At 47.4% G+C, this 24,907-nt stretch overlaps 2 protein-coding genes across 2 annotated transcripts; both read left to right on the top strand.

The window, feature by feature from the left end:
* Positions 1 to 7,625: 7,625 nt before the first annotated feature.
* Positions 7,626 to 9,597, top strand: LOC132084774 (keratin-associated protein 10-7-like). The gene has a single exon (XM_059490027.1). It carries the CDS (start codon positions 7,626 to 7,628, stop codon positions 9,363 to 9,365), a length of 1,740 nt encoding a protein of 579 aa, XP_059346010.1. The 3' UTR covers positions 9,366 to 9,597.
* A 3,930-nt stretch (positions 9,598 to 13,527) lies between these two features.
* On the top strand, positions 13,528 to 17,513 carry LOC132084992 (DBF4-type zinc finger-containing protein 2 homolog). The gene is made up of 2 exons (XM_059490328.1): positions 13,528 to 13,564; positions 15,668 to 17,513. The coding sequence occupies exon 2, from the start codon at positions 15,687 to 15,689 to the stop codon at positions 16,554 to 16,556; it is 870 nt and encodes a 289-aa protein (XP_059346311.1). The 5' UTR covers positions 13,528 to 13,564; positions 15,668 to 15,686; the 3' UTR covers positions 16,557 to 17,513.
* Positions 17,514 to 24,907: the final 7,394 nt, after the last annotated feature.

The following is a 24,907-nucleotide window of genomic DNA, read 5'->3' on the forward strand; positions in this document are numbered from 1 at the left end:
AAAGCTTTTGAGTCCCTTTTTTGGATTTCCCAGCCTGTTCCTGAGTCCTCCTGGGCTGCTCCCTGAAAACCTCCTGCTAATTCCCGGCCTAAATTAATCCCTAATTTCTTCTCTTCTTGAAAACCTACTCTTAATTCCCAGCCTAAATTAATCCCTAATTTCTCCTGTGCTTGAAAACCTCCTCTTAATTCCCAGCCTAAATTTAGTACTAATTTCTTCTGTGCTCCTTGAAACCTCCTGCTAATTCCCAGCCTAAATTTATCCCTAATTTCCCCCGCAGGGCTCTGATTGCCTCACTGAAACCCCACAACCCTTCCAGCAGCCATCCCATCAAAGAACCCAATTCCCGATTGCTCCATTCCCCCTCCGGAGCTCGCTGGGGATGAACTCGCTCGAGTTCAGCCTTTCCCAGCTTTTTTTCCAGGACCTGCTGGAAAGTGGAGCAGCCTTGGGGTCACCCGAGGAGGAATTGGGATACAGAGCTGGGTTTCAGCCTCCCTGACCTCTTGGAAAAGATAAAATTATGTTTTTTTTTCTGGAATATCAGCTCTGTGGTGCTCCTGGTGCCATTGGGAAAGGTGATTTTGGTTTTTAAGCCAAAAAAAAAAATCAAAAGGATTTATCTTGGATTTTGTCCTTTCCATGGGTTCCATGACCTGGGCTGAGTTAATCACTAAAATAATTAATATTACAATCATGGGCTCACCTTTTGCTCCATCCCAACACGAGGCCAATCCCAAATCCAAGGGTTTTTTATTCCCCATGGAATCCCAGCATGGGGATGGAGGTGCTGAGGGAAGAAAAATTGGTGCTGAAACCCCAAAAAAGCTGAGCTTTGAGAAGTCACTGGGGTTATTCTCACCCTAAAGCCAGGCTTAACCTCCCTCCAGCCCGGCCCAGAACAAAGAGCTCCTAATTAGAGAAACCCAGAGTTAATTAAGTAATAAAACCCTTTTATGGTGAAGCAAGAGGTACCAGGTGACGAGTTTCATCCTCATTTTGCCCTGAGTGCTGTTAAATCGCCCAAATTGGGAATTTACTCATAATGAGAGAAGTTTTCTTGTCTGCAGCTCCTGTGCAGCTCTTTAATTATGAATTAATTAATTAAATTAATAAAATTACTCTGAGCATGGTCCCTGCTCGTCCCCTCACATTGTCTTTGCTCCCTGCCCTTCCCTCCCTGCCCCGTGCCTGGAATGGTTTGGAATGGCCTGGAATGGTTTGGAGTGGTTTGGAATGGTTTGGAATGGTTTGGAGTGGTTTGGAATGGCTTGGAATGGTTTGGAGTGGTTTGGAATGGTTTGGAATGGCTTGGAATAGTTTGGAATGGTTTGGAATGGTTTGGAATGGTTTGGAGTGGTTTGGAATGGTTTGGAATGGTTTGGAATGGCTTGGAATAGTTTGGAATGGTTTGGAATGGTTTGGAATGGTTTGGAATGGTTTGGAATGGCTTGGAATGGTTTGGAATGGTTTTGGAATGGTTTGGAATCGTGGAATGGTTTAGAATCATGGAATGATTTGGAATGGTGGAATGGTTTGGAATGGTTTGGAATGGTTTGGAATGGTTTTGGAATGGTTTGGAATCATGGAATGGTTTGGAATGGCTTTGGATTGGTTTGGAATGGCTTTGGAATGGTTTGGAATCGTGGAATGGTTTAGAATCATGGAATGGTTTGGAATGGCTTTGGATTGGTTTGGAATGGCTTTGGATTGGTTTGGAATCATGGAATGGTTTGAAATGGTTTGGAATCATGGAATGGTTTGGAATGTTTTGGAATGATTTGAAATTCTGGAATGGTTTGGCTGGGAAGGGACCTTAAATCTCATCCAGTTCCAACCCAGAAGCAGAGACACCTTCCAGGTTGCTCCAAGCCCCGTCCAGCCTGGTCTTGGACACTCCCAGGGATGGGAAATCCATGGAATTCCCTGGGCCAGACCCTCATAGGGAACAATTCCAACCCAAAATTCCACCCCAAATTCCCCCTCTGTCCCCCTGACCCCATTCCCTGTGTCCTGTCCCTGCAGCTCCTGAGGGAAAATCCCTCTCCATCTTCCCTGGAGCCCCTGCAGATCCTGGAGGGGCTCTGGGGTCCCCAACATTCCCTGCATTCCCAGCCTGGATCCACTTCACGGCCTCCCGGATCCAGCGGCGAGAAGGGGCTGGGCTGAGCCAAACCTGAAATTAAAATTTTTCCTGGAGACGAAGAGGGAAAAAGAGGGAGGATCCCAAGGGATCTTCCAGGAGCCGCCTGCGCGGGCCAATGCTGCGCTCTGGTGGTTGGGGACACTCGGTCCTCTGTCACCTGATGGAAAAGGGACCTGGAAGAGCTGGAGAAGTTGGAGAAGGTTCTGGAAAATCCTGAGGGATCTGGGGTGGGCTCAGCCTGGAGAAAAGGGTGATCCAGGGGGGATTTGGGATCTCCCAGGGAGGATTTGGGATCTGATCCCAGGGAACAGGGCAGGACAAGAGGGAACGGCCTTGAGCTGTGCCAGGGTGGGAAATTTGGGAAAATTCCTCCTGGAAAATGGAAAAGGCTTTGGAAGGGGCTCAGGGAGGGCTGGAGTGGCCGCCCCTGGAGGTGCCCGAGGAATTCCTGTAATTCTGGGTGACCAGGTGGGGATCGAGCTTGGACTTGATTATCTTGGAATTCTGTTCAGGGATTTTGGAATTCTGCCCTTTTCACCCCGGCGGGTGAAGGTGGAGGAAAGCAGTTAAAGCAGGGAGGGGTTGGAGGAGGGAGGTCCCAAAAACCGCCGGGGAGGAGGAGCCCGGTGGGACCTCGGGGATCCTCCACCCCACCTTTAATAAGTCAGGAACGCGGATTTGGAGGGTGAGGCGCACCAGGAATGCAGAGCTCCCTCCCTGCTCCAGAAATAGAAACTCTGGCAGCAGAACAAAAGGACAGAGAAGGGAGGGGGAAAAAAAAAGGTGAATTTTCAATGCGTTGGGTTGAAACCTCAGGAGATGGAAAATCAGCCCTGCTCCAGGGATTCCCACCTGTGAAGCACCTGACCACCTTTTCCAGGTGGAAATTCCTACAGGTGTCCCAGCTCCGTTCCAGAGCTGGAAAAATCGATATAAATCGATATAAATGGGATCTGTTTATGTTTTTTATTTATATGGATGTGAACTGCTCATTTTGGTCAAAGGGAAAAATTGATATAAATTGATATAAATGGGATCTGTTTATGATTTCTATTTCTATTTCTATTTCTATTTCTATTTCTATTTCTATTTCTATTTCTATTTCTATTTATATTTATATTTATATTTATATTTATATTTATATTTATATTTATATGGATGTGAACTGCTCGTATTGGTCCAAGGGAGGTTCCAAACTCCAAAAATGGGAGCTGAAAACCACGGAGGAATTGTGGCTTCAGATCAAAGAAAGGATTCCTGCAGGACAGAAACCACAACAAAGCCACGTCCTCGTGGTCCAAGCAGAGCCGGACACTCAGAGCTGACCAGGAAAACCTGGATTCGTTCCTGATGGAGAATTCCCGGAAAAAGGAAGAGGTTTCACCCTCTCTGCTCCTTCCCCCATGTGGGGCACAATTACCCAAGAGCTCCCAAACTTCCTGATTCATTTTTGTGTCCGAAATATTCGGACCCCTTTCTCCTGACCACAAAAACCACCTGGGTGGGGCCGTTTCTCCGAGTTCACAAGAAACCACAATTTTTAATAAAAAAATTAAAATATTCTGGCTCTGACCCCTCCCTGTGGGACCGGGCTCCGTGTTGGTGTCACCAAGGCTGGGCTTTATTTTGTCCTGGTCCCTCTGAGCTCTGCTGGAGCCAGCAGGGCCAAATTGGCCTTTTTGGATTTTTTTTTGTGTCATTATGAGCCCCCTAAAAGCCCTGAGCAGATTTTTAATTACTTTAATAATTAATCTTCTGGGTTTGGGTTTATTTTGTGTCACAACGAACCCCTAAAAGCTTTGAGCAGATTTTAACGACTTTAAAAATCCATATTCTGTTTTTGGAGGGTTTTTTTTGTGTCACTATGAACCCCTAAACGTGATAGGGGTTTTTAATTACTTTAAAAAATCCATTTTCTATTTTTGGGGTTATTTTGTGTCACAACAAACCCCCAAAAGCACTAAGCAGATTTTTAACGACTTTAAAGATCCATCTCCTGGTTTTATGAGGACTTTTTTCAGTCTGTGTGAGGTAAGGAGTCGAATGGGTGAGAAAGTCGCACGTGATTTTTGGAGGAAGTTTATTTTTGGGTGGCAGCCCGGCTGGTTGTGCAAGGGCTGTGCCTCACCCGTCCCGGTCACCTGAGAGTCACCAGGGCCACATTCCCGCTGCTCTGGGGACAGGTGACAGCCCCGGGACCCGCGTGGGGACACCCAGAGGTGACAAAAAGCTCCAGGAGCTGATAAACTTCCTCCAGCCCCGTGTGACTTGCCCAGGAATTCATGCCCTTGTTCCCAGAGGTTCAAAAGCTCCCAAAACCAGGAATTCCCTTTTTTTTTAGGTCACTAAAAAGATCTGCTCAGCACCTTCATGGGCTCATTGTGACACAAAATACCCCAAAAAAGAGAAGGTGGATTTTTTAAGTCATTAAAAATCTGCTCAGTGCTTTTAGGGGTTCATTGCAGTGCAAAAAACCCCCACAAAAATGGAGATGGATTTTAAAAATCATTAAAAATCTGTTCAGTGCTTTTAGGGGTTCATTGTGACATGAAATATCCTAAAGAACAGAAGATGGATTTTTAAAATAATTAAAAATCTGCTCAGCACCTTCATGGATTCATTGTGATACAAAAAAACCCCAAAACCAGAAGAGTATTTTTTAAATGATTAAAGATCTGCTCAGCACTTTTATGGATTTATTGCGGCAACCCCGAAAAACAGAAGATGGATTTTTTAAGTCATTAAAAATCTGCTCTGCGTTTTTAGGGGTTCATAGTGACACAAAAAACCCAAGAAACAGAGGATGGATTTTTTTAAGTCATTAAAGATCTGCTCAGCACTTTTATGGGTTCATAATGACACAAAAAACCCCCAAAAGGCCAATTTGGCCCTGCTGGCTCCAGCAGAGCCCAGCCTTGGTGACACCAACACAGAGCTCAATCCCACAGGGAGGGGTCCAGGCCTAAAGATTTTAATTTTTTTTATTAAAAATTGTGGTTTCTTGTGAACTCGGAGAAACGGCCCCACCCAGGTGGTTTTTGTGGTCAGGAGAAAGGGGCCCCGAATATTTCGGACACGAAAATGAATCAGGAAGTTTGGGAGCTCTTGGGTAATTGTGCCCCACATGGGGGAAGGAGCAGAGGGGGTGAAATTTTCCTTTAATTATGGAATTCTCCATCAGGAATTAATCCAGGAATGAATCCAGGCCCTTCCTGCTCGGAGCTGAGGGACAATTTGTCCCTGATGATCCCGAGGAGAGCTGAGAGGGACCAGGACAAAACCATGCCCAACCCTGGTGACACCAACACAGAGCTGGGACCACAGGGCAGGGTGAGAATTGGAGTTTTTAATTTCAAAAATTACAATTTTGATGATAATGAGCTGCACCCACCACAAAAGGTGATTTGTTTTCCTGTTTTCCCTCAGTGAATCGAAATTCAGACCCAAAACTTGGCCAAACAACCCCAAAATCTGGGTGGATGAGGTGAAACCGCAGAACTGGAGAATCCCATGGAAAACCTGTCCCAAATCCAGGTTTTTTACGACCAACCCCACCCCAGTGAGCTCCCCAGAGATGGGAAACCCCCCCTGGAAAACCCATCCCCACACATCCAGAACTCCAATCCCCACAAACAGCCCCGGGGCTGGGGCTGCCGCTCCGAATGCCACGGGAGGATTAATTATCCCGAGGTAATTACCCTGGGAAGCTGACATGGAACCACTCATTGTCCGGGATGAGTCGGCGGCTCCGACTCACTCCGGGAGGGCCACGGGGCTTGCGGGACCCGGCGGCTCCTGCGGCGGCCCCATAAAAGCTCCGGCGGAGCCGGGACGCTCCGGTCGCCTCTGGAAGCTCTTCCCGCCCCCGGGAGTTGGGTGAGTCCCGTCCCTGAACCTCTGGAGAAGTTCCAGGGGGGAATTTTCCTGATTCCCAGAGTGGGGATGGGATGGGTGGGCTGGATCAGAGAGGATTCCCCATCACAAGAGGTTTCCAAGGTGAGGTTGGATGGGGTTTGGGATTGGGGATGGGCTTTGGGGAGATCTGGGGTGAGTTTGGGTAAATACCAGCTCGTTTTGGGGTTGGATTGGTGGATTCCAGGGAAAGATCTGGGGTGTTTTTAGGAAAAATACCGGCTCGTTTTGGGGCGGAATTGGTGTTTTCCAGGGAGAGAACTGGAGATGTTTTAGGAAAAATAACACCTCAGTTTGGGGCGGGATTGGTGGATTCCAAGCAGAGATTTGGGGTGGCTTTGAAGAAAATACCATCTCTTTTTGGGGTGGGATTGGTGTTTTCCAGGGAGAGATCTGGGATGGTTTTAGCAAAAATACCGGCTTGTTTTGGAGTGGGATTGGTGGATTCCAGGGAGAGAACTGGAGAGGTTTTAGGAAAAATAACATCTCAGTTTGGGGCAGGATTGGTGGATTCCAAGCAGAGATTTGGGGTGGCTTTGGAAAATAGCAGCTCATTTTGGGGTGAGATTAATGGATTCCAGGGAGACATCTGGGGTGATTTTAGGAAAAAAATAGCACCTCAGTTTGGGGTGGGATTGGTGGATTCCAGGGAGAACATTCCCTGCAAGAAAAAGTGGTGGGAAGGGCTTTCCATCAGGAGCTGGAGCGACAGGGAAAGGGGGAATGGAGTAAAAGTGAAAGTGAATGAATTTTGGTTGGGTTTGGGAAGGAATTGTTCCCTGTGAGAGTGAGCAGAGCCTGGCATGGGATGTTCCATGGATTTCCCATCCCTGGAATTGTCCCAGACCAGGTTGGAGCCACCTGGGATGGTGGAAGGTGTCCCATGGCAGGGGTTGGGTTGATCTTTGCTGTCCTTTCCAACCCAAAGCACTCTGGGATTCTGGGATTACGAAATCCAGATTTATTCCTGATTTTCCCATATAAAAAATGCAAATTGGGAGAGGATTTTAAAATGGATTGGTTGGAATTTCTGTGCTGGAGTGGGAGAGGATTTTTGGGGTTCGCTGCTGAGTGCCTGAACCCCAGATTTGCTCCTGAAAAAGGGGAGTTTGGGAGTGAGGGAAGTTTTAATTAATGAATGAATTAATTTAATTAATTGGGGTTTTTTTGCATGACATGGTCCCTGAATGTCCCCAGCCTGGCTTCAGAGTTAAAAATGAGGGGTTGGGTCCCTCAGGAGCTTCTGGGGCCATGATGGGACAGTGGCACAGCTGGGATGTGTCCCCAAGGTGTGGGGACCTCACCTGTCCAGGTGTCCTTGGATGTCACCAAATGGATGGGGAGGGACCCTAAAATTCACCTCATTCCAACCCCGTGGTGTCCTTCAAGTGTCCCCAAGATGTTCCTGAGACCTCCACCAGCTGGGGCTGTGACACAGCTGGGACACGTCCCCAAGGTTTGGGGATGAGGCTCCCTCAGGTGCCACCAAAGTGTTGGGTTGGGACCTCAAACCTCACCTGACTCCAACCCCGTCCGTGTCCTTCCAGTCCTGCCACGTGTCCCCAAGATGTCCTGCCAGCTGCACCAGCACCTCCCTCCCCTCTACCAGGACCCCTTGGCGCTGTCCCCTGGCGTCCCCTTCCCACCTCAGCGGTGGCACTCCACCACCTGCATCCCCCAGGCCGCGCCCGGCCAGGTGGCGCCCCTGCAGCGGGCCACGTCCTCCAGCGCGTGCCACCAGCAGAGCGTCACCCAGGCCGTGCCACCCCGCCAGCTCCACGGACCCCTCCCGCAGCAGCAGATCGTCCCCAGGCGGGTGACAACGTGCGCGCCACCGCAGCAGCGCGTGACCGGCGGCGCGGGCGTCACCTGGAGCGTGCCACACCAGGTGGGGGTGACCCAGTGCGTGCCACAGCAGCTGCGGGTGCCACAGCACTGCCCGCCCGTCCCCCGGCAGCAGAAGGTCGTCCCCAGGTGTGTCACCACCTGCGTGCCGCAGCAGCGCGCGACGGGCGGCGCGGGTGTCACCGGCGTCACCCAGTGCGTGCCGCAGCAGCTGCAGGTGCCACCGCCCCAGTGCGTCCCCCAGCAGCAGAAGATTGTCCCCAGGTGTGTCACCACCTGTGTGCCGCGGCCGTCGTTTGTCACCAAGGGCGTCCCACCGCAGCAGAGTGCCACCAAGTGTGTCCCCCAGCAGTGTGTGACCAGCGTCTGTCCCCAGCAGGGTGTCCCCACGTGTGTCACCACCTGTGTGCCCCAGCAGCGGGCGGCCCAGGGCGTGTCCTACCAGTGGGTGACAGCGCCCGTCCCCCAGCAGTGGCAGAGTGTCACCGCCGGTGTCCCCCAGCAGTGGCACGGCAGGTGTGTCACCAAGTGTGTCCCGCAGCAGTGTGACACCGGTGGGGCCAGCATTTGTGTCCCGCAGCAGCAGCAGAGTGGGACAATTTGTGTCCCACAGCAAAGCGTCACCAAGTGTGTCCCTCAGCAAAGTGCCACCAAGTGTGTCCCCCAGCAGATTGCCACTAAATGTGTCCCCCAGCAGTATGGGACAATCTGTGTCCCCCAGCAAAGTGCCACCAAGTGTGTCCCCCAGCAGATTGCCACTAAATATGTCCCCCAGCACTACGGGACAATCTGTGTCCCCCAGCAGTGTGTGACCAAGAGTGTCACTCAGCAAAGTGCCACCAAATGTGTCCCCCAGCAGAGCGTGACCAAATGTGTCCCCCAGCAAGGCATAGCCAAGTGCGTCCCCCAGCAAAGCGCCACCAAAGGTGTCTCCCAGAAATATGGGACAGTTTGTGTCCCCCAGCAAAGTGCCACCAAGTGTGTCCCCCAGAAAAGTGTCAAGTGTGTCCCTCAGCAGTGTGGCACAATTTGTGTCCCTCAGCAGAGTGTAACCAAGTGTGTCCCCCAGCAAAGTGCCACCAAATGTGTCCCCCATCAGTGTGTGACCAAGAGTGTCCCCCAGCAAAGTGCCACCAAGTGTGTCCCCCAGCAATATGGGACAGTTTGTGTCCCCCAGCAGTGTGTGACTAAATGTGTCCCCCAGCAAAGTGCCACTAAGTGTGTCCCCCAGCAATATGGGACAGTTTGTGTCCCCCAGCAATGTGTGACTAAATGTGTCCCCCAGCAAAGTGCCACCAAGTGTGTCCCTCAGCAATATGGGACAATTGTTGCCCCCCAGCAGTGTGTCACTAAATGTGTCCCCCAGCAAAGTGCCACCAAGTGTGTCCCCCAGCAGTCCGGTGGAGTGAAGATCTCCAGCCATGCCAAGAAATACTGCTCGGCCCCCAAGTGGCCCTGGTGACCCCCAGGGCGTGGGACGAGGACAATCCCCGGGAATGTGGCCACAATTCCCATTTTTTTTTAAAGCCCTGACTCCCGCAGAGTCCCCAAAGAGCAATTCCCCAAAATGTCCCTCCTGAAGTTTTTATTCTTTGGTTAAGATAAAAACCACAACTTGAAATGAAACCTCTTCAAAATAACGAAAGTTCTAGCAGGGTTATTTTATAAATACTTCATTAAAAAGGTAATTAATTAAATTCTTTATGCTGAAGATGTGCACTGGAAACAAACTTTATTTACAGAAATATATTAATATTTACATATATATATATCTATAAACTTAAATAAACGTTGTTGCCTGACCTCGGATTAAAATATTGAGTTTCTGCCTCTTGGTGTTTTTTATTTAATTGAAGAAATATTTATTTAATATTATTATGATTATTTTAAATTAACATTATACATATTTAATATTATTATATTTATTTAACATTACATCTTTATTTAAGATGAAATATTTATTTAATAGACGTATTTAATAGAAAAATATTTAATAGAAATAATTATTTAATGTTAATATTTATTTAATATATTTGTTTAATATTAAATAATTATTACATATTAAATTTTATCTAATATTAAATATTTATTTATTTAAAATCCAGCAAAATCCAGGCTGGATAAAGCCGCGGCTGAGCCCCATCATTAGGAACATGAGCAGGAGCTCACGAGGTGACCCGAGGGACAGGAGGGTGTGGCCGGGCTGGGGACGCTGTCCCGCATCTTGTCCTGCCTCGGTGACCTCCTGGTGCCACCTGGAGTTGTCCAAGAGCTCCTGGGAGTGTCGGGAGCTCCCAGTGCCTCCTTTTCCTCCGAGTTTGGGGTTTTATTTCCAGCAGGGAATGTGGAAAATCTGGTTAGTCCCACAATCCGACACTCTGGATTCCCCGAAAACTGAGGGGGAAAATCCTGGAATGGTTTGGGTTTCAGGGATTAAAATTGGGATAAAATCCTGGAATGGTTTGGGTTTCAGGGATTAAAATTGGGATAAAATCCTGGAATTATTTGAGTTTCAGGGACCTGTTGGATCTGCTTAAAATCAGGATAAAATCTGGGAATTATTTGGGCTTCATGGACCTGTTGGATCTGCTTAAAATTGGGATAAAATTCTGGAATGCTTTGGGCTTCAGGGATCTGTTGGATCCAATTAAAATCGGGATAAAATCCTGGAATGGTTTGGATTTCAGGGATTAAAATCAGGATAAAATCCTGGAATATTTTGGGTTTCAGGGACCCGTTGGAGCTGATTAAAATTGGGATAAAATCCAGGAATGTTTTGGGTTTCAGGGACATCAAAATCACCCCATTCCATGGGCAGGGACATTCCCCTGTCCCAGATGGCTCCAATCCCGCTCTGGACATTCTCAGGGATGGAGAATCCATGGAATCACCTGGGCCAGGGAAGGATTTATCCCTAAAATCGCATCCAAACCAGCCCAGGGAATTCTGGAACGGTTTGGGATGGAAAGGAACCTTAAATCCCAAAAAATCCCACCCCAGTTCCATGGGCAGGGACCTTCCCCTATCCCAGGTGGTTCCAGGGGTGGGAAATCCATGGAATGACCTGGGACCCTCACAGGGAACAATTCCAACCCAAAATCCCACCCAAATTCCCCCTCTGTTCCCCTGACCCCATTCCCCGTGTCCTGTCCCTGCAGATCCTGGGGTCTCCACATTCCCAACATTCCCAAAATTCCCAAAATTCCCAGTCCCATCTCACGGTGGCCTTGTGGCTTTTCCCACGGAACCTTCCAGAAAATCCTCCTTTGGTGAGTGGATCCCGGATTTTGGGGTCACCGGGATTTGGGGATGTTTTGGACGGGGTTGGCCCTGACTCAGCCGTGCCTCAGTTTCCCCAGCGTTTAATTGGGAATAATGAACCCCCCCCTCCTCCCAATTTCCCAGGAGCCTCTGGGAGATGAAAGGGCCTCGCAAATGTTAATTAAGGACATTGGGGTGTTAATTAAGGACGCTTTTAATGCCAGGTCACCACGTTAATGCCCCGCTCCCTGCGCTGGGCACACACAACCAGGAATTAGGAGCTCTCCTTGATCCCAAGCTTCCCAAGGAATTCCCATAAAACCCGGCCTAAGCCGCGCTCTGACGCCTGTTTATTCCCAGAATTCCAGGTCAGGGAATTCAGCATTAAAAAGTTCAGGGTGTTGTTGTTGTTGTTGTTGTTGTTTTTATTCAGGGCAGGGAGAATCCATAAAAGTGAGAGGAATTTGGGATTTGCCTTCGGGTTCCTCCCTTAGGCCCTTGGAATGTCGGGATCCGCCTGGAAAAGCGGCGCCGGCGCCCCTGGGATTTCCTGTGCAGCCGGGAAATTAAAGGGAAATCACGGGGCGGCCTCCGGGCCCCTGGGAAAGCAGGAAATAAAACAGGAGATTTAGGTCGTGGAGCTTGATGTTCCAAATATTCCAATATTCTAATGTTCAAATACTCCAATATTCAAATAATCCAAAATCCATATAATCTAATATTCAAAAACGCCAATATTAAAATGTTTAAATATTCCGATATTCCAATACCCCAACATTCCAAAACTCCAATATTCAATTATTCCTATACTCAAATAATCCGATATTCCAATATCCAAATATCCCGATATTCCAACATTCCGGTATTCAAATATCCAAATATTGCAATATCCAAATAATCCAATATCCCAATATTCCGAAATTCCAGTATTCAAATACCCAAATATTCAAATATCCAAATAATCCAATATCCCAATATCAAAATATCCCAATATTCCATAATTCCAATATTCCAAAACTCCAATATTCCAATATCCAAATATTCCAATATTTAAATATTCCAATATTTAAATATTCCAATATTTAAATATTCCAATATTCCACTTATGGTCACATTTCCAAGGCCCCAGGAGCGTTTTCCCAATTTTGGGAATTTCAGGAATTCTGAGCAGGGCCCAGAGTTGGATTTGATCCTTTCCAAGGAGGTTTTCCATGGTAATTCCCTTTTTTTTTTCAGGCACCTCACCTGAATAAACTCAAAAGTGTCGGATTCATATAAAAGGGACCAAAAACCCCCAAAACACCCCAAAATCCCAAATTCCAGGCCCTTCCCTGCTGCAGAAGTGACTCTCTCACAGTTGGCATTCTCAATCCTGCTCATTTTCCCTGGTTTTGTTTTTGTGGGACAAACAGGGAGCAAAGGAGCAGGAAATGGGAATTTCGGGGTTTTTGTGATCGGGAATTTTTTGGGAGCCGTCCCGATGATCCCTCCTGGATCCCCGGGAAGGAATCCGCGTGTCCCACTAATTATGGGATGCCCCGAGTCCTTCCCGGATGGGTTTTCAAAGGGATTCCTGCCCTCAGCTCCCCTGGGAATGAGGAATTCCTTCTTTTCCCTTGGCTGGGTTCCACTGGGGTTTTAAAAAAAATTTTTGGGGTTATTTTGGGGAGTAGAATGGGTAGTTTCAATTGGAATTTCAGGAAAATTTGGCATCCCTGAGAATCCTCGATTTTCCAGGGTTATTTATTTAGTTGGTTGGGGTTTTTTTTTTTTTTTTTTGGTTTTATTTCGGGGGTGGAAAGAATTGTTTTGGCTGGAATTTTGGGAATATTTGACAACCCTGAGAATCCTCGGGTTTCTGAGGTTTTGGAGATTTTTGGTTTTTTTTGGGGGGGAATAGAAAGTCTGTTTCAGATGGAATTTTGGGAAGATTTGGCATCCCTGAGGATCCTCAGTTCTTCAGATTTTTTGTTTGTTTTTTAGGGGTTTTTAGGGTTTTTTTGGGGGGAATGGAAAGGGCTGTTTTTGCTAGAATGCCAAGAAAATTTGGCACCCCTGAGGATCCTTGACTCTTCAGATTTTTTTGTTTGCTTTTTGGGGTTTTTAGGGTTTTTTGGGGGAGCGGAAAGGACTGTTTCAGATGGAATTTTGGGAAAATCTGTCACCCCGGAGGATTTCTGATTTTCCAGGTTTTTTTTTTTTTCTGGCCCAGCCTCTCGGGTCCCGGTGATCCAGGACATCCCTGGGAGCCGGAGCCACACGTGGCCGGGTTTGGGGTGCAATTAAAGCCAAACCCAACCTCCCCAAATTTCCCTGGGGCATTCCCGGGCTCCATAAAAACCCGGCCAGCCCCGGCCTTTCCCGGGCGCTTCTCTCCGGCTCTTCCCCCTCATGAGCTGGGTAAGTTCTGGAACTCCCAAAATTCTCCTTTTTTATCCCCGAATTCTCCTCCACCGTTTTGGGATGCGCGGCTCTTCCGGCGGGAGCTGCGTTGAGGAAAAATGGGGAAGAAATTCTATAGGGAATGGGATTTTTTTTGGGGGGGGTTTTCCTGCTTTTTTTTTCCCGGTGGGTTTTGGTTCCATAAATCTGGATCCCAGCAGGAATCGGTTGTGGGATGGGAAGAGCCAAGGCAGTTCCTCCAAAAGAACCAGAGGAATTCCCTGCTGCTTTAATGGAATTTTAAACAAATTAATTTATTTTTTTTCCCGACCAGAACAAGGAACTGATGGAATTCCCGACGGGAAAAATCCCGAATTCCTAAAAAAATTCCCGGCTAAACCCCCTAAAAACGAGTGGGAGGTGCAAGCAATCTCCTTACTTAAGAGGCGTTTTGTTCTCGTGTTGCGGTAATTGCTACCTTTGTCTTCCCGGCGTTGTTTTTATTGGACAATGATTGTTTTGATTGTGATGATAACGAGTTTTCCTAATGAGCCGGGCACGTGACTCCGTCCTGGTTTAGGATTTGGGAAGACGAAACCTTAAATTCTGGAATGATCAGAATTCGGGGTGCCGAGAAAATGTACAATTTAATTCTTATTATTTTTTTACAATTTACTATAGAGGTTTTTTAAATGCTTTACTCTCTCAAAAAATATTGTAATATTGACAATTTTTGGTCAAAATAATCCTATTTAAACCTGGGAAATCTCTCTAAAACTGGAGTTTTTCTGGCGTGGGATATTTTTCCCCGCGGTTTCCAAGGAAAAGGGAAACTTTTCAGAGGAGAAAAGTGGTGCAGCACCGGGGGCTGATTTATTTGGTGTAATTCTCCCAAAATCAGCAAAGCTGAAGCCATTCCCAACCCTGCGTCCTGCTCCGTGTCCCTTCCAACCCCAAATCTGGGATATTTTATCCACGCGGGGTTTTGCCTCGGTTTTTCCCTTTCCTCCACCAAATATTTTGCTGTATTTCCTAAAAAAAAATCGGGATTTGCCCTCAGAGCTTGCCAGGGCTGCCCCTGCCCCATTCCAGACCTCAAATCTCCGTGGGATTTGAGCTCCGGAGAGCCCCAAACCTCTCTTGAGCCTCGGCGTGGCTTCGTGGCCGCACCCGGTTATTACCGAGGGGACACACCCGGAATTTTGGCTCCTCTTTCATCCCAACTTGAAAGGGCGACCCAGGGAGGGCCCCGAGGTGCTCGGGAGGGGAAGGGCCGCGGTTTGCAGGGCGGCACCGACCGGCCCGGCTGAAAATCCGGATTTTTTCAGGCTTTTGAGAGAGCAGAACCGAGGACGGGATTTTTTTTTTTTTTTCTCTACCCTCCCAAACACGCCCAGCTTTGAGTCACGGGTGAGAAGGAGAGCGGGGCGAGGTTTTGGTGCTGAATCATTGTTTTCAAAACCAAAAACTCTACAACTTTGTGAAAGTTGTAAAGCCGGTATTTTTATATGGACGCATGTGGAGATTACTCTCTTTAAAAGACATGCGTACCTCTGGGAACTTCAGGTCTTTTTTTATCTTTTTAAAAAATATATATGGGTACAATTTCACAATAGGCTCATGCATTTTAATTTTTACGAATTTCGCGTGACATTTGCCGCTAAAGTCCTTCTTTATCAGAAAGAATTCCTAGGTCAGGCTGAGCTGCTCTCTGAGCAGTCTCTGTCTTTATCACCCTCTCTCTCTCTCCCTTATCTCTGTCCTTCACTGGAGCAGTTTCTCTGAACCCAGGCTTTGCAGTCAGGCTAAATAGCGATGTTTTCTAACCACAGACTCAAAAAATGTACATTTCACCTAAATCGAAATGCATTTCTACTCTGGAGAGTTTCTACTCCGGAGAATTTCTACTCCGGAGAATTTCTACTCCGGAGAATTTCTACTCTGGAGAATTTCTACTCCGGAGAATTTCTACTCCGGAGAATTTCTACTCCGGAGAATTTCTACTCTGGAGAATTTCTACTCCGGAGAATTTCTACTCTGGAGAATTTCTACTCCGGAGAATTTCTACTCTGTCTCATCACCCAAAAATTTAAAAAACAATCGCTGTTTTCTCTCCCGCAGCTCTGAGCCCCGCTCCGCCATGCACTACCCCGGCGAGCGCTGCCTGCCGGGCCCCAAATTCCTCCCCGAGTTCCTCCCTCCGTGCCAGGCGCACCCCGAGCCCTTCGCCAACACCTGCCACCCCCTGAGCATCACCAAGGGCCCCGCGCCGCGCTGGGGACAGAGCTGTCCCCAAGCCGCCCCCGCCGTGTCGCTGCTGCCGTGCCAGCCGCTGGTGCACAAGTGCCTCCTGCTCTACCCCGAGCCCTGCGAGACCACCCGGCTGCTGCCCGGCCCGAGGGTCTCCGCTGTCCCCCAGACCCCGAGGAGCGACAAGAAACGCGCGGCGCGGAGCCTCCCGCCGTGCGCCCCGCGCTGCCCCGAGCCCGGCCGGCTGCGCTTCCCCCCGTGCGGCATCCGCGGCTCCTCCGCGTCCTGCCGGGCCGAGTGTCGCCCGCGCAAGGCGGCCGCGTGTCCCCGGCGCCGCCCCGAGCCGAGCGGCGGCTGCTACTCGCTGCCCCTCCGCGGTGCCACCGAGTGCCCCCCGCAGCAGAGCGTCACCCGCTCCTTCCTGCGGGAGCAGCTGCCCGGGGCGGTGCCCCCGCACCGCTGCTCCAAGGGGTACCCCACGCAGGAATTCGGCGCGGGGTGCTACTCGGAGCGGCAGCTGAGCGTCACCAGGGTCACCGAGGAGCGTCCCCCGCTGAGGGCGGCGGCCAAGGGGTCGCCGCAGCTCGAGGGGAGCAAGGGCAGGAGCTGCTCGGCGCAGCACCTGAGCAAGTCCCGCTGTGGTCACCATCATCATCATCACCACCGGGGTACCCCGAGACCCTCCCGGCTGGTCCCGGCCGGGGCCAAGCGCTCCGGGCACTCCAAGAAAAGCCGCAGCGCTTCCAAGTGGCTCTGGTGAGGGAGGGCTGGGGAAAAGTTGGGAACGCCGCGGGGATGGAGCCCAGGGGTGGGGGGATTGACATGGGGTGATCCCCCCTCCTTGGGGTGATTCCCATGCGGTGATCCCCCCTCCCTGAAGCCCAGATTTGCGGTGATTTCCCCTCTCCATAGCGCTCAGGTTTGGGGTGATGCCCAAGGGGTGATCCCCCCTCCTTGGGGTGCAGGTTTGGGGTGATTTCCCCTCCTTGGAGCCCAAATTTGGGGTGATTTCCCCTCCTTGGAGCCCAGTTTTGGGGTGATTCCCCCTCCTTGGACCCCTGGTTTGGGGTGATTTCCCCTCCATGGAGCCCAGATTTGGGGTGATTCCGCCCTGCCCTTGGAACCCAGGTTTAGGGTAAGACCCCTCTGTGGAGCCCTGATTTGATTTGGGGTGATTTCCCTTCCTTGGAACCCAGGTTTGGGGTGATTTCCCCTCCTTGGAGCCCCGGTTTGGTTTGTGGCGGTCCCCCCTCTTTGGAGCCCAGTTTTGGGGTGATTTCCCCTCGTTGGAGCCCAAGTTTGGTTTGGGGTAATTCTCCCCTCCATGGAACCCAGATTTGGGGTGATTTCTCCTCCTTGGAGCCCAGGTTTGGTTTGGGGTGATCCCCCCTCCATGGAGCCCAGATCTGGGGTGATTTCCCCTTCTTGGTCCCAGGTTTGGGGTGATCCCCCCTCCACTCCCAGTCCTGCCCCCCCAAGCCTGGTTTTCCCCCATATCGTTCCCGTGTTCAGCTCACAGAGCAAATCCCCCATTTTTATTCGACCCCAAATTCGGATTTTCCAGCACCAGGAAGGTTTTGGGGAGAGGTTGAGGAGCTCTGAGCCACTCGGAGCCTCACCCCAACACCTTCGTGACAACGTGTGCACCCTGTTTTTATGTTGTGGGATCAATTCCACTCTGGTTGTGCCACTCACATTAAACCCAGGTTACAGCTGATTCCTGCTCTCTGCCTGAATTATTTTCCATCTTTTTAAACAGTTTTTAATTCCTGCTGCTGGGAAAAAACCCTTTCTCACTGCTGCTTTTGGGTAAAATAAGGGAAATAATCACAATTTTAGTGCTGGGTTCACTACCACGGATTTACTGGGGGGAGGGATGATGTTCCTCAGGAATTCCTTCCCAGTATCGAACCTCAACTTCCTCCCAACGAGCCGAACCCATTCCCTTTTCCCTGGCATTCCAAACACTTGGAAAAATAAAAATTTCTCTCCAATTCCCTTCAGCCCCGTCAAGGCCGCAGTGGGGTTACCCCAAAACTTCTCCAGGTTGAATATTCCCAATTCCCTCAGCCTTTCCTCCCAACAGGAGGAGAAAAAAAATAAAAGGGGAATAGGGGGTGGATCAGCAGGAAAATTAAATTGTAAAAATCTGAGCTCCTGATTCCGTGAGTTTGCTGCTGATAATGGAGCCGTGTTGAGAAGATAAAATAAAAATGCGGTGCCTCAAAGCAGCGAATTTTTGCCGTAATTTCGCCGTCTCCACACGAGGAGGATGCTCGGGCTCTCCTGCTCCTCTGTCCCGCCCTCATCCCGAGGTTTTCCGGGTGGGATTTCCCTTGGAAAAGTCACGAGATCGGGAAAAGACGGCGGGGACCCAACAGCGCCGTGGGGCGGTGCTGCCGCCTGGTGGCCACAGAGGCGAACTGCGCCGGGATCCCATTATCCCAAAAACCCCATTCTAGAATCCCAAAAAATTCCATTCCTAGATCCCCAAAAATCCCACCTTCATTCCCAAAAGTCCCATTCCAGATTCCCAAAAACTCCATTCCCAAATCCCCAAAACTCCCATCCCCATCCCAAAAAAATCCCATCCTCATCCCAAAAAATCCCATTCCCTTATTCCAAAAAATCCCATTCCCCATTCCCAAAGGAGTTCCTGCTTCCAGGAATCAAAGGGAATCAAAACTCCCACCTGATGCCAGTGTACAGGAGGCAAACTGATATAATATATTCCAAATAATCTATTAATTATAATCATAAATAATCCTATTCCAATCTGAAATCATAATCCCGATAATAAATCTCGATGGGAAAGAGGGATTCAAACCCTGAATTTATTTATTTTTTTTAAACTCTGTGAGAAGCTGGGATTGTCTTTTGGGACACAATGAGGGAAATAATCCTGATAACGAGGTTCCCACGCAACAAATCACCTCGGGAATGTTTGCGAGTGATTTATGCATGCAAAGCGTTTTGTCCTTGTGATATAAATAACAAATGATCCCAGGAAAACCCCTCGGGGCTCGGGGCAGCTCTGGAATACTCCTTCTGCATGGAATAAATCCCACAAATAAACAGGATGTTGTTCTCCCGCCTAACTCCGGGGGATTTGCATATTCATGAAGCAAAACTCTCGATTTCTCCTCAAAAATCACCTAAAAATTGGTTCCGGCTATGCCTGGGGGAATTCCCAGGGGCAGGAATGGATTTTTGGGAATTTCCACTGGAATGGATTGTCCAGGGAATGTTGGGATCTCCCTCAGTGGGGATATCCCAGAGAAATCCTGAAAATCCCGTGCCAGATTTGGGATCCCTTCCCGACTGAAGAATTCCCAAATTTCCCAATGAATTCCATAAAATTCCCAATTACGTCCATAAAACACCAATTCTGGAATTCTGGGATTCTCTCAGCTCCAGGGATTCACCCAAATCCTCAGAAAATCAGCAAAACTCCATGAAATTATTCAAATTTCTCCAGCTTCTGCAGGATTGAATTTTTCCCCTCATATTTTAATCTTTAATGTTTAATTTTTTTTAATTAAACGTTTTTATTTACCATAAACTTTTGAAACTTTTAAATTAAACTTTTAACTTTTTAAAAAATAATTTTTAAACTAATTTTTTTAAATTGAAAAAAAATTTTTTTAAATGTTTAATATTTAATGCCTTAAGGCATTTTTAGCCCAAGGAAAAATTGGGATGGGGCTTTGAGTAAGGAAGCATCCCCGTCCTTGGAAAAATGTTGAAACAGGACGAGATTTAATCCCATACCCACCCAAACCATCCAGGGTTGAAAATCCAGGCAGAAATGGCAAAATCCCCTCCAAAATTCACTTTTCCTGCAAAAACCCCCCAATGGGAATACGGGGATGCAACAAAAATTACCATTCCCATTCCACTTGAAAAATTCCCATGGAAAAGGGAATGATGCGGGTAAACAACCCCGAAATAATTAGCAGTAATTAAGATTATTACACATGAGGGGAAGGTAATTAAAGCCTCGCGCCCAAAGGCTGCCTCAGCTTCCTGGAAGTTCCGGAGTTCTTATAAAACTCCAAGGATTTGGGGCTCCCCCGGACATTCCCGGCCATTCCCTCCTGCAATATTGGTAAGTCCCTTTGCCTTCCATCCCATAATTTGGGGAAAATGGGAAATCAAAAGAAATAATTGGGAAAATGAAATAAATAATGGGATAATGAAATAAATAATTGGGGTTTCACGGGAATTCTGTGGCTCCAAAAATTCCAAAGGGAGATTCCATGCTGGGAATTATTTTGTTGGGTATTTGGGGTGAGTCAAGGCTTAAAAATTCTTCTTAAAATAAAAAAATAAAATTCTGCTGGGATGTTGTTACTATCAATTAACTGTCAATAACAATAAAAGTCACTTTAATTTTGATTCCGGTGGAATTTGTTGTGAAATCATGGAATGCTTTGGGATAGAAGGGATTTTAAAGCTCAGGATGCTCAGCAATATTTTATCCACCTTTTTCCATTAAAAATCAGAGAAAACCTGGATTTTCTCTTTTATGTCCCCCAAAATTTTATTATTCACAAATCAAATTTATTTTCTATGGGATAAAAAGGGAGGAAAATCTTTTTTCCTCCTTATTTTCCCACCAGAATAATCCAAATCGAGCCCATTTTCCCTACATGTTGTTTCTCCCAATTTCCAACCAAGGAGTTTCTTTGGTGCAAAATCCCCATTTTTGTAGCACTTTTGGGAAGAAGAAACTCCAATTCTGTTATCCCACCCAAAAACTTTGGGAATTTTCTAAAAAAGCATTTGATCTCGATGGAAATCCCCATCAGATAATTAATGGGAATCCCCTGGACTTTTCCAGAAGAATCTTTGGAGAAAAACCAGGAATTTTATGAATTTGAGAAGTTCAAGCCAACACCTACCTCTGAAGAAGCCTCTGGAAGAGTCTGGATTTCTGCAGGGACAAAAATTCCAGGGATTTTTTTTGGGAATCGTCCGCACCCCACAGCTTTGAACCCTGCCAGGTAAATCCCAGGAGAAATTCTGGAATTAATTCCACGAGAATGTGGATTCAGGGTCCAGGGGGAAAAAAAGGAATTTGGCACCAAAATTCCCTGTGAAATTCATGTGGAGGGAAGATTTCTCCAGAATTCCAGGGATTTTGGAGCTTTCAGCGCTCCGGACGCGGATCCGGGAACGATCCCAGGCTCTGGAATCTGCTCTGGGTAATTATCCCAGGGAGGGATGGGCAGGCTGAGATAAACAAATCACCTGAGAAGGGATGGAAAATCCTGGAATCAGGGCCTGGAAAAAGTCAGGGTGGGGTTTTTTGGGGAGGTTGAGGTGGGTGGGGAAAAGGGGAAACTGAGCTGGGAGTTCATTTTCAAAGTAACATCTAAAAAGGTCAATGATTTTTTAAAAATTGCAATTAAGAAACTGGATTTTAAGAATACAGTGAAAATCTAAAAGAATTTTAAAAACTGAGGTTAAAAACATGAGTGAAATTTTAAAATTACAATGAAAATTAAATACAATTTTAAACAATGGAAACTGAATTTGAGAAATACAATGGAAATTAAGTAGAATTTGAAAAATAAAATTAAAGAATGGAATAATTTTAAAAAGGGAAATATTTAATTAAAGATACAATTAAAATTGGATTAAATTAAATGCAATAAAATAAGAATAAAGATTAAGTAGAGCAAGGTCTTTTCCCCACTGGGATTTTCAAATAAAGAGGAATCAACGTTCTAATTCCTGAATATTTTCAGAATTTGAAAAATAAAATTAAAGAATGAAATAATAAAAATGAGAAATATTTAATTAAAAATACAATTAAAAATTGGATTAAATTGAATAAAATAAAACTAAACTAAAAATTAAGTAGAGCAAGGTTTTTTCCCACTGGGGTTTTCAAATAACGAGGAATGAGTGTTCTAATTCCTGGATATTTTCACTGTCCTGGCTCCAGGTTCTCCCTGGTTCCTCCCAGAATGTGCTCGGAATTCCAGGGGCCGTGTCCGGCCCCGGCGGCCTCCGGCTCCAGCCAGCCCTGCGTGGTTTCCTGCGGCGCTTCCCGCGTCATCATCTTCCCTCCTCCCGTGCTCGTGACATTCCCGGGGCCCATCCTCAGCACCTGCCCGCAGGAGACCGTGGTGGGATCCTCGGGAATTCCAGCGGGATCCTCGGGAATGCCAGAGGGATGCTCGGGAATGGCACTGGGATCATCAGGAATGGCGCCGGGATCCTCAGGAACCTCCCTGAGCTCCCACAGAGCGCCAATCCCGCGTTCCGGAGCTTTCATCCCAAAATTCACCTCCAGGCCCATCTCCGGCATGGATGAGACCCTGCTGGGATCCTCGGGAATGCTGGAGGGGGGAGCAGGGACATCCCGAAGCTCCCTGAGGTCCCACGGGGCGCCAATCCCACGTTCCGGGGGTTTCGTCCCAAAGTTGGGCTCCCGGCGAGGGTCGCGCTGCTCCTACATTTTCACTTCCCGTTGGATCCATCCCTGCCGGAGGAGCAGCTTTGGGAACCAGCAGCCGGCTGGGGATGGGAGCCAGGAGCAAATTCCAGATGCAGAAAAGCCGGGAACGGAAAATCAGGAGGCAGCAAAGGAAGAAGAGGAGGTCTTGGAAGTGTGACGCGGATCTGACCCCGATCCAAAGGCTCTGGAGACTCCTCCAAAGCAGATTTGGGAATTTGAGTTCAGCTTAAGTTGGGTTTTTTTTAAGGTTGGGTTTTTTTCCCCCTCAGACATTCCCAAGCAGTGCTATAAAGCCATTAAATAACAATTTCAAATTTTGGGATAACCTGACACTCGGAATCTGGTTTGTGGGAGCCATTCGTTGTTCTTCTGTGGTTTTCCAGAAAAATCAAGATTGGGGAACACCCCAAATGTGGTCAGATCTGACAAAGCCTTTGCCTGCCAGGCCTAATTGGGCCTGGCTTAGCTTTTATGGGAATTACTCACCAGGAAATTCCCTTTTTATTTGGATAAACACGAGCACGATCCCATCACTGCTTCCCAGATTTCACTTTCACCACAGAAAAGCCAGGAAAGGGAATAAACCAATCTCCTTATATTTAATTTTAATACAAAGGAAAAAATATTTGTGGAAAAAGTGTTTTTTAATATAAAAATTAACCCAGTAGGAAAGTTCAGCCACAAAAGTGTGGATTTTCCACCTTGGAAGTGTCCAAAGCCAGGTTGGATTGGCTTGGAATAACCTGGGATATCCCTTGCCCATGGATCTGGACGATCCCACCCAAACCATTCCAAAATTCCACGATAAAAGTGAAGAATCTTCACCCGGACCTATGTCCTTTACCTTATTTTATTTTATTTTATTTTATTTTATTTTATTTTATTTTATTTTATTTTATTTTATTTTATTTTATTTTATTTTATTTTATTTTATTTTATTTTATTTTATTTTATTTTATTTTATTTTATTTTATTTTATTTTATTTTATTTTATTTTATTTTATTTCTATTCTTGTTCTTTCCCTTACCATTAAAATTACTCTGCATTATCACTGTCGTTTCCTGGTTTTCTTTTCCAGGGAAATTCTCCTAATTGGGAAATCTGGATGAATTCCAAATTCCTGAGGTTTTTTTGGGACCGGGGAGGTTTGAGAGCTGCCCTTGAATGATTGGAATTTTGGGATTCCTCACCAGCCTCAGGGTGGGCTCCTCCCTCTGTGGGAGTTCCCTTCGGAGGGAAAAGGGTTTATGGAAAATTTTTCAGGTTCATTTAAACAACTAAACAGGCAGAAGGAAGAATCCCAACCTCTGAGGAGCCTTTTTCCCATGTTTTTGCTGGATTTCACCTTTTCTGTGTCCACTGTCCTCACCTGGGCATCCATGTGGGAAACAGGAATTTTTTCCATGCTCCCAAATCCCCCCAAACCTGTTCCTGCTGAAACAATCCCCTCAAATATTCCCCACCCATCCACATTTAAAATATAAATTTTCCCATTTATTTTCCCTTTATTTATAGGAATTCCCACTTTGGAGGCTGGCATAAATCCCTGTTTTTACCCCATTTGTGCGTGCCCCACTTTCCCCGTCCCACTCCCGTTCCCGATCCCAACGCTGGTGTAACGATCCCAACATTGATGTAACCATCCCAATATCTCAGAGGATCAGCCCATGAGCCGTGGGCAGCTCACGGATCCCACATTTCTCGTTTGGCTCTTGGGGAAAAGGTTGGGAAAACTCCGGCAATGAGGTCACGGGCGGGGCGGACCCCACGACCTCGGCGTTGACTCATCGGCCCCAGCGGCTCCACCCCACCCAGCTCCAGGGGTTGGACAATCTCCAATCTCCAGTTCCACGCGGGGCTCAGGAAGAGGAGGAATGGGAATTATTCCTTTTTTAGGTTTTTGGTTTTTTTTTTCCTTAAAGGAACATCCCAGAGTTGTTGAGGTTGGAATGGATCTCCAAGGTTGAGTCCTGGCTGTGCCCGATCCCACGCCAATGTCCAGGGATTCCTTGGACACTTCCAGGGGTGGCCACTCCAAACCTCCCTGGCCACCCTTTCCAGGAGGGATTTTCCCAAATTTCCCACCCTGAGCCTTCCCCTGGCACAGCTCAAGGCCGTTCCCTCAAGTCCTGTCCCTGTTCCCTGGGAAAATACCCCAAATTCCCCCTGGAAGACCCCAAAATTCCCTCCTAGATTCTCCTCACTGAGGATTTTTGGGGGAAAACCAGCTTTTCCACCAAGAACTCAGAGCTGGATCCCTTTTGGATCAATCAGATCCCCTTTGTATCAATCTGATCCCTTTTGGGTCAATCTGATCCCCTTTGGATCCATCTGACCCCTTCTGGATCAAGCTGATCCCTTTTGGGTCAATCTGATCCCCTTTGGATCCATCTGACCCCTTCTGGATCAAGCTGATCCCTTTTGGATCCAATTGATTGGAATTTTTTTGTTCGAGTCCATTCCGTGTTTTTTTTTCTTCCCATCAGTACTTCAAGCAACCCTCAGCATTCTCCACTCATCTGTCTACTACTACTACTACTACTACTACTATTATTATTATTATTATTATTATTATTATTATTATTATTATTATTATTATTATTATTATTATTTGCAGCCCAGAAAACCAAGGGCGCATCAG

This window comes from Ammospiza nelsoni, chromosome 28 (genome assembly GCF_027579445.1).
Source record: "Ammospiza nelsoni isolate bAmmNel1 chromosome 28, bAmmNel1.pri, whole genome shotgun sequence".
In the NCBI taxonomy this organism is placed as follows: Eukaryota; Metazoa; Chordata; class Aves; order Passeriformes; family Passerellidae; genus Ammospiza; species Ammospiza nelsoni.

Coding starts and splice junctions, on each gene's coding strand:
- LOC132084774 (XM_059490027.1), top strand. CDS start 7,626: ATGTCCTGCCAGCTGCACCAGCACCTCCCTCCCCTCTACCAGGACCCC.
- LOC132084992 (XM_059490328.1), top strand. CDS start 15,687: ATGCACTACCCCGGCGAGCGCTGCCTGCCGGGCCCCAAATTCCTCCCC.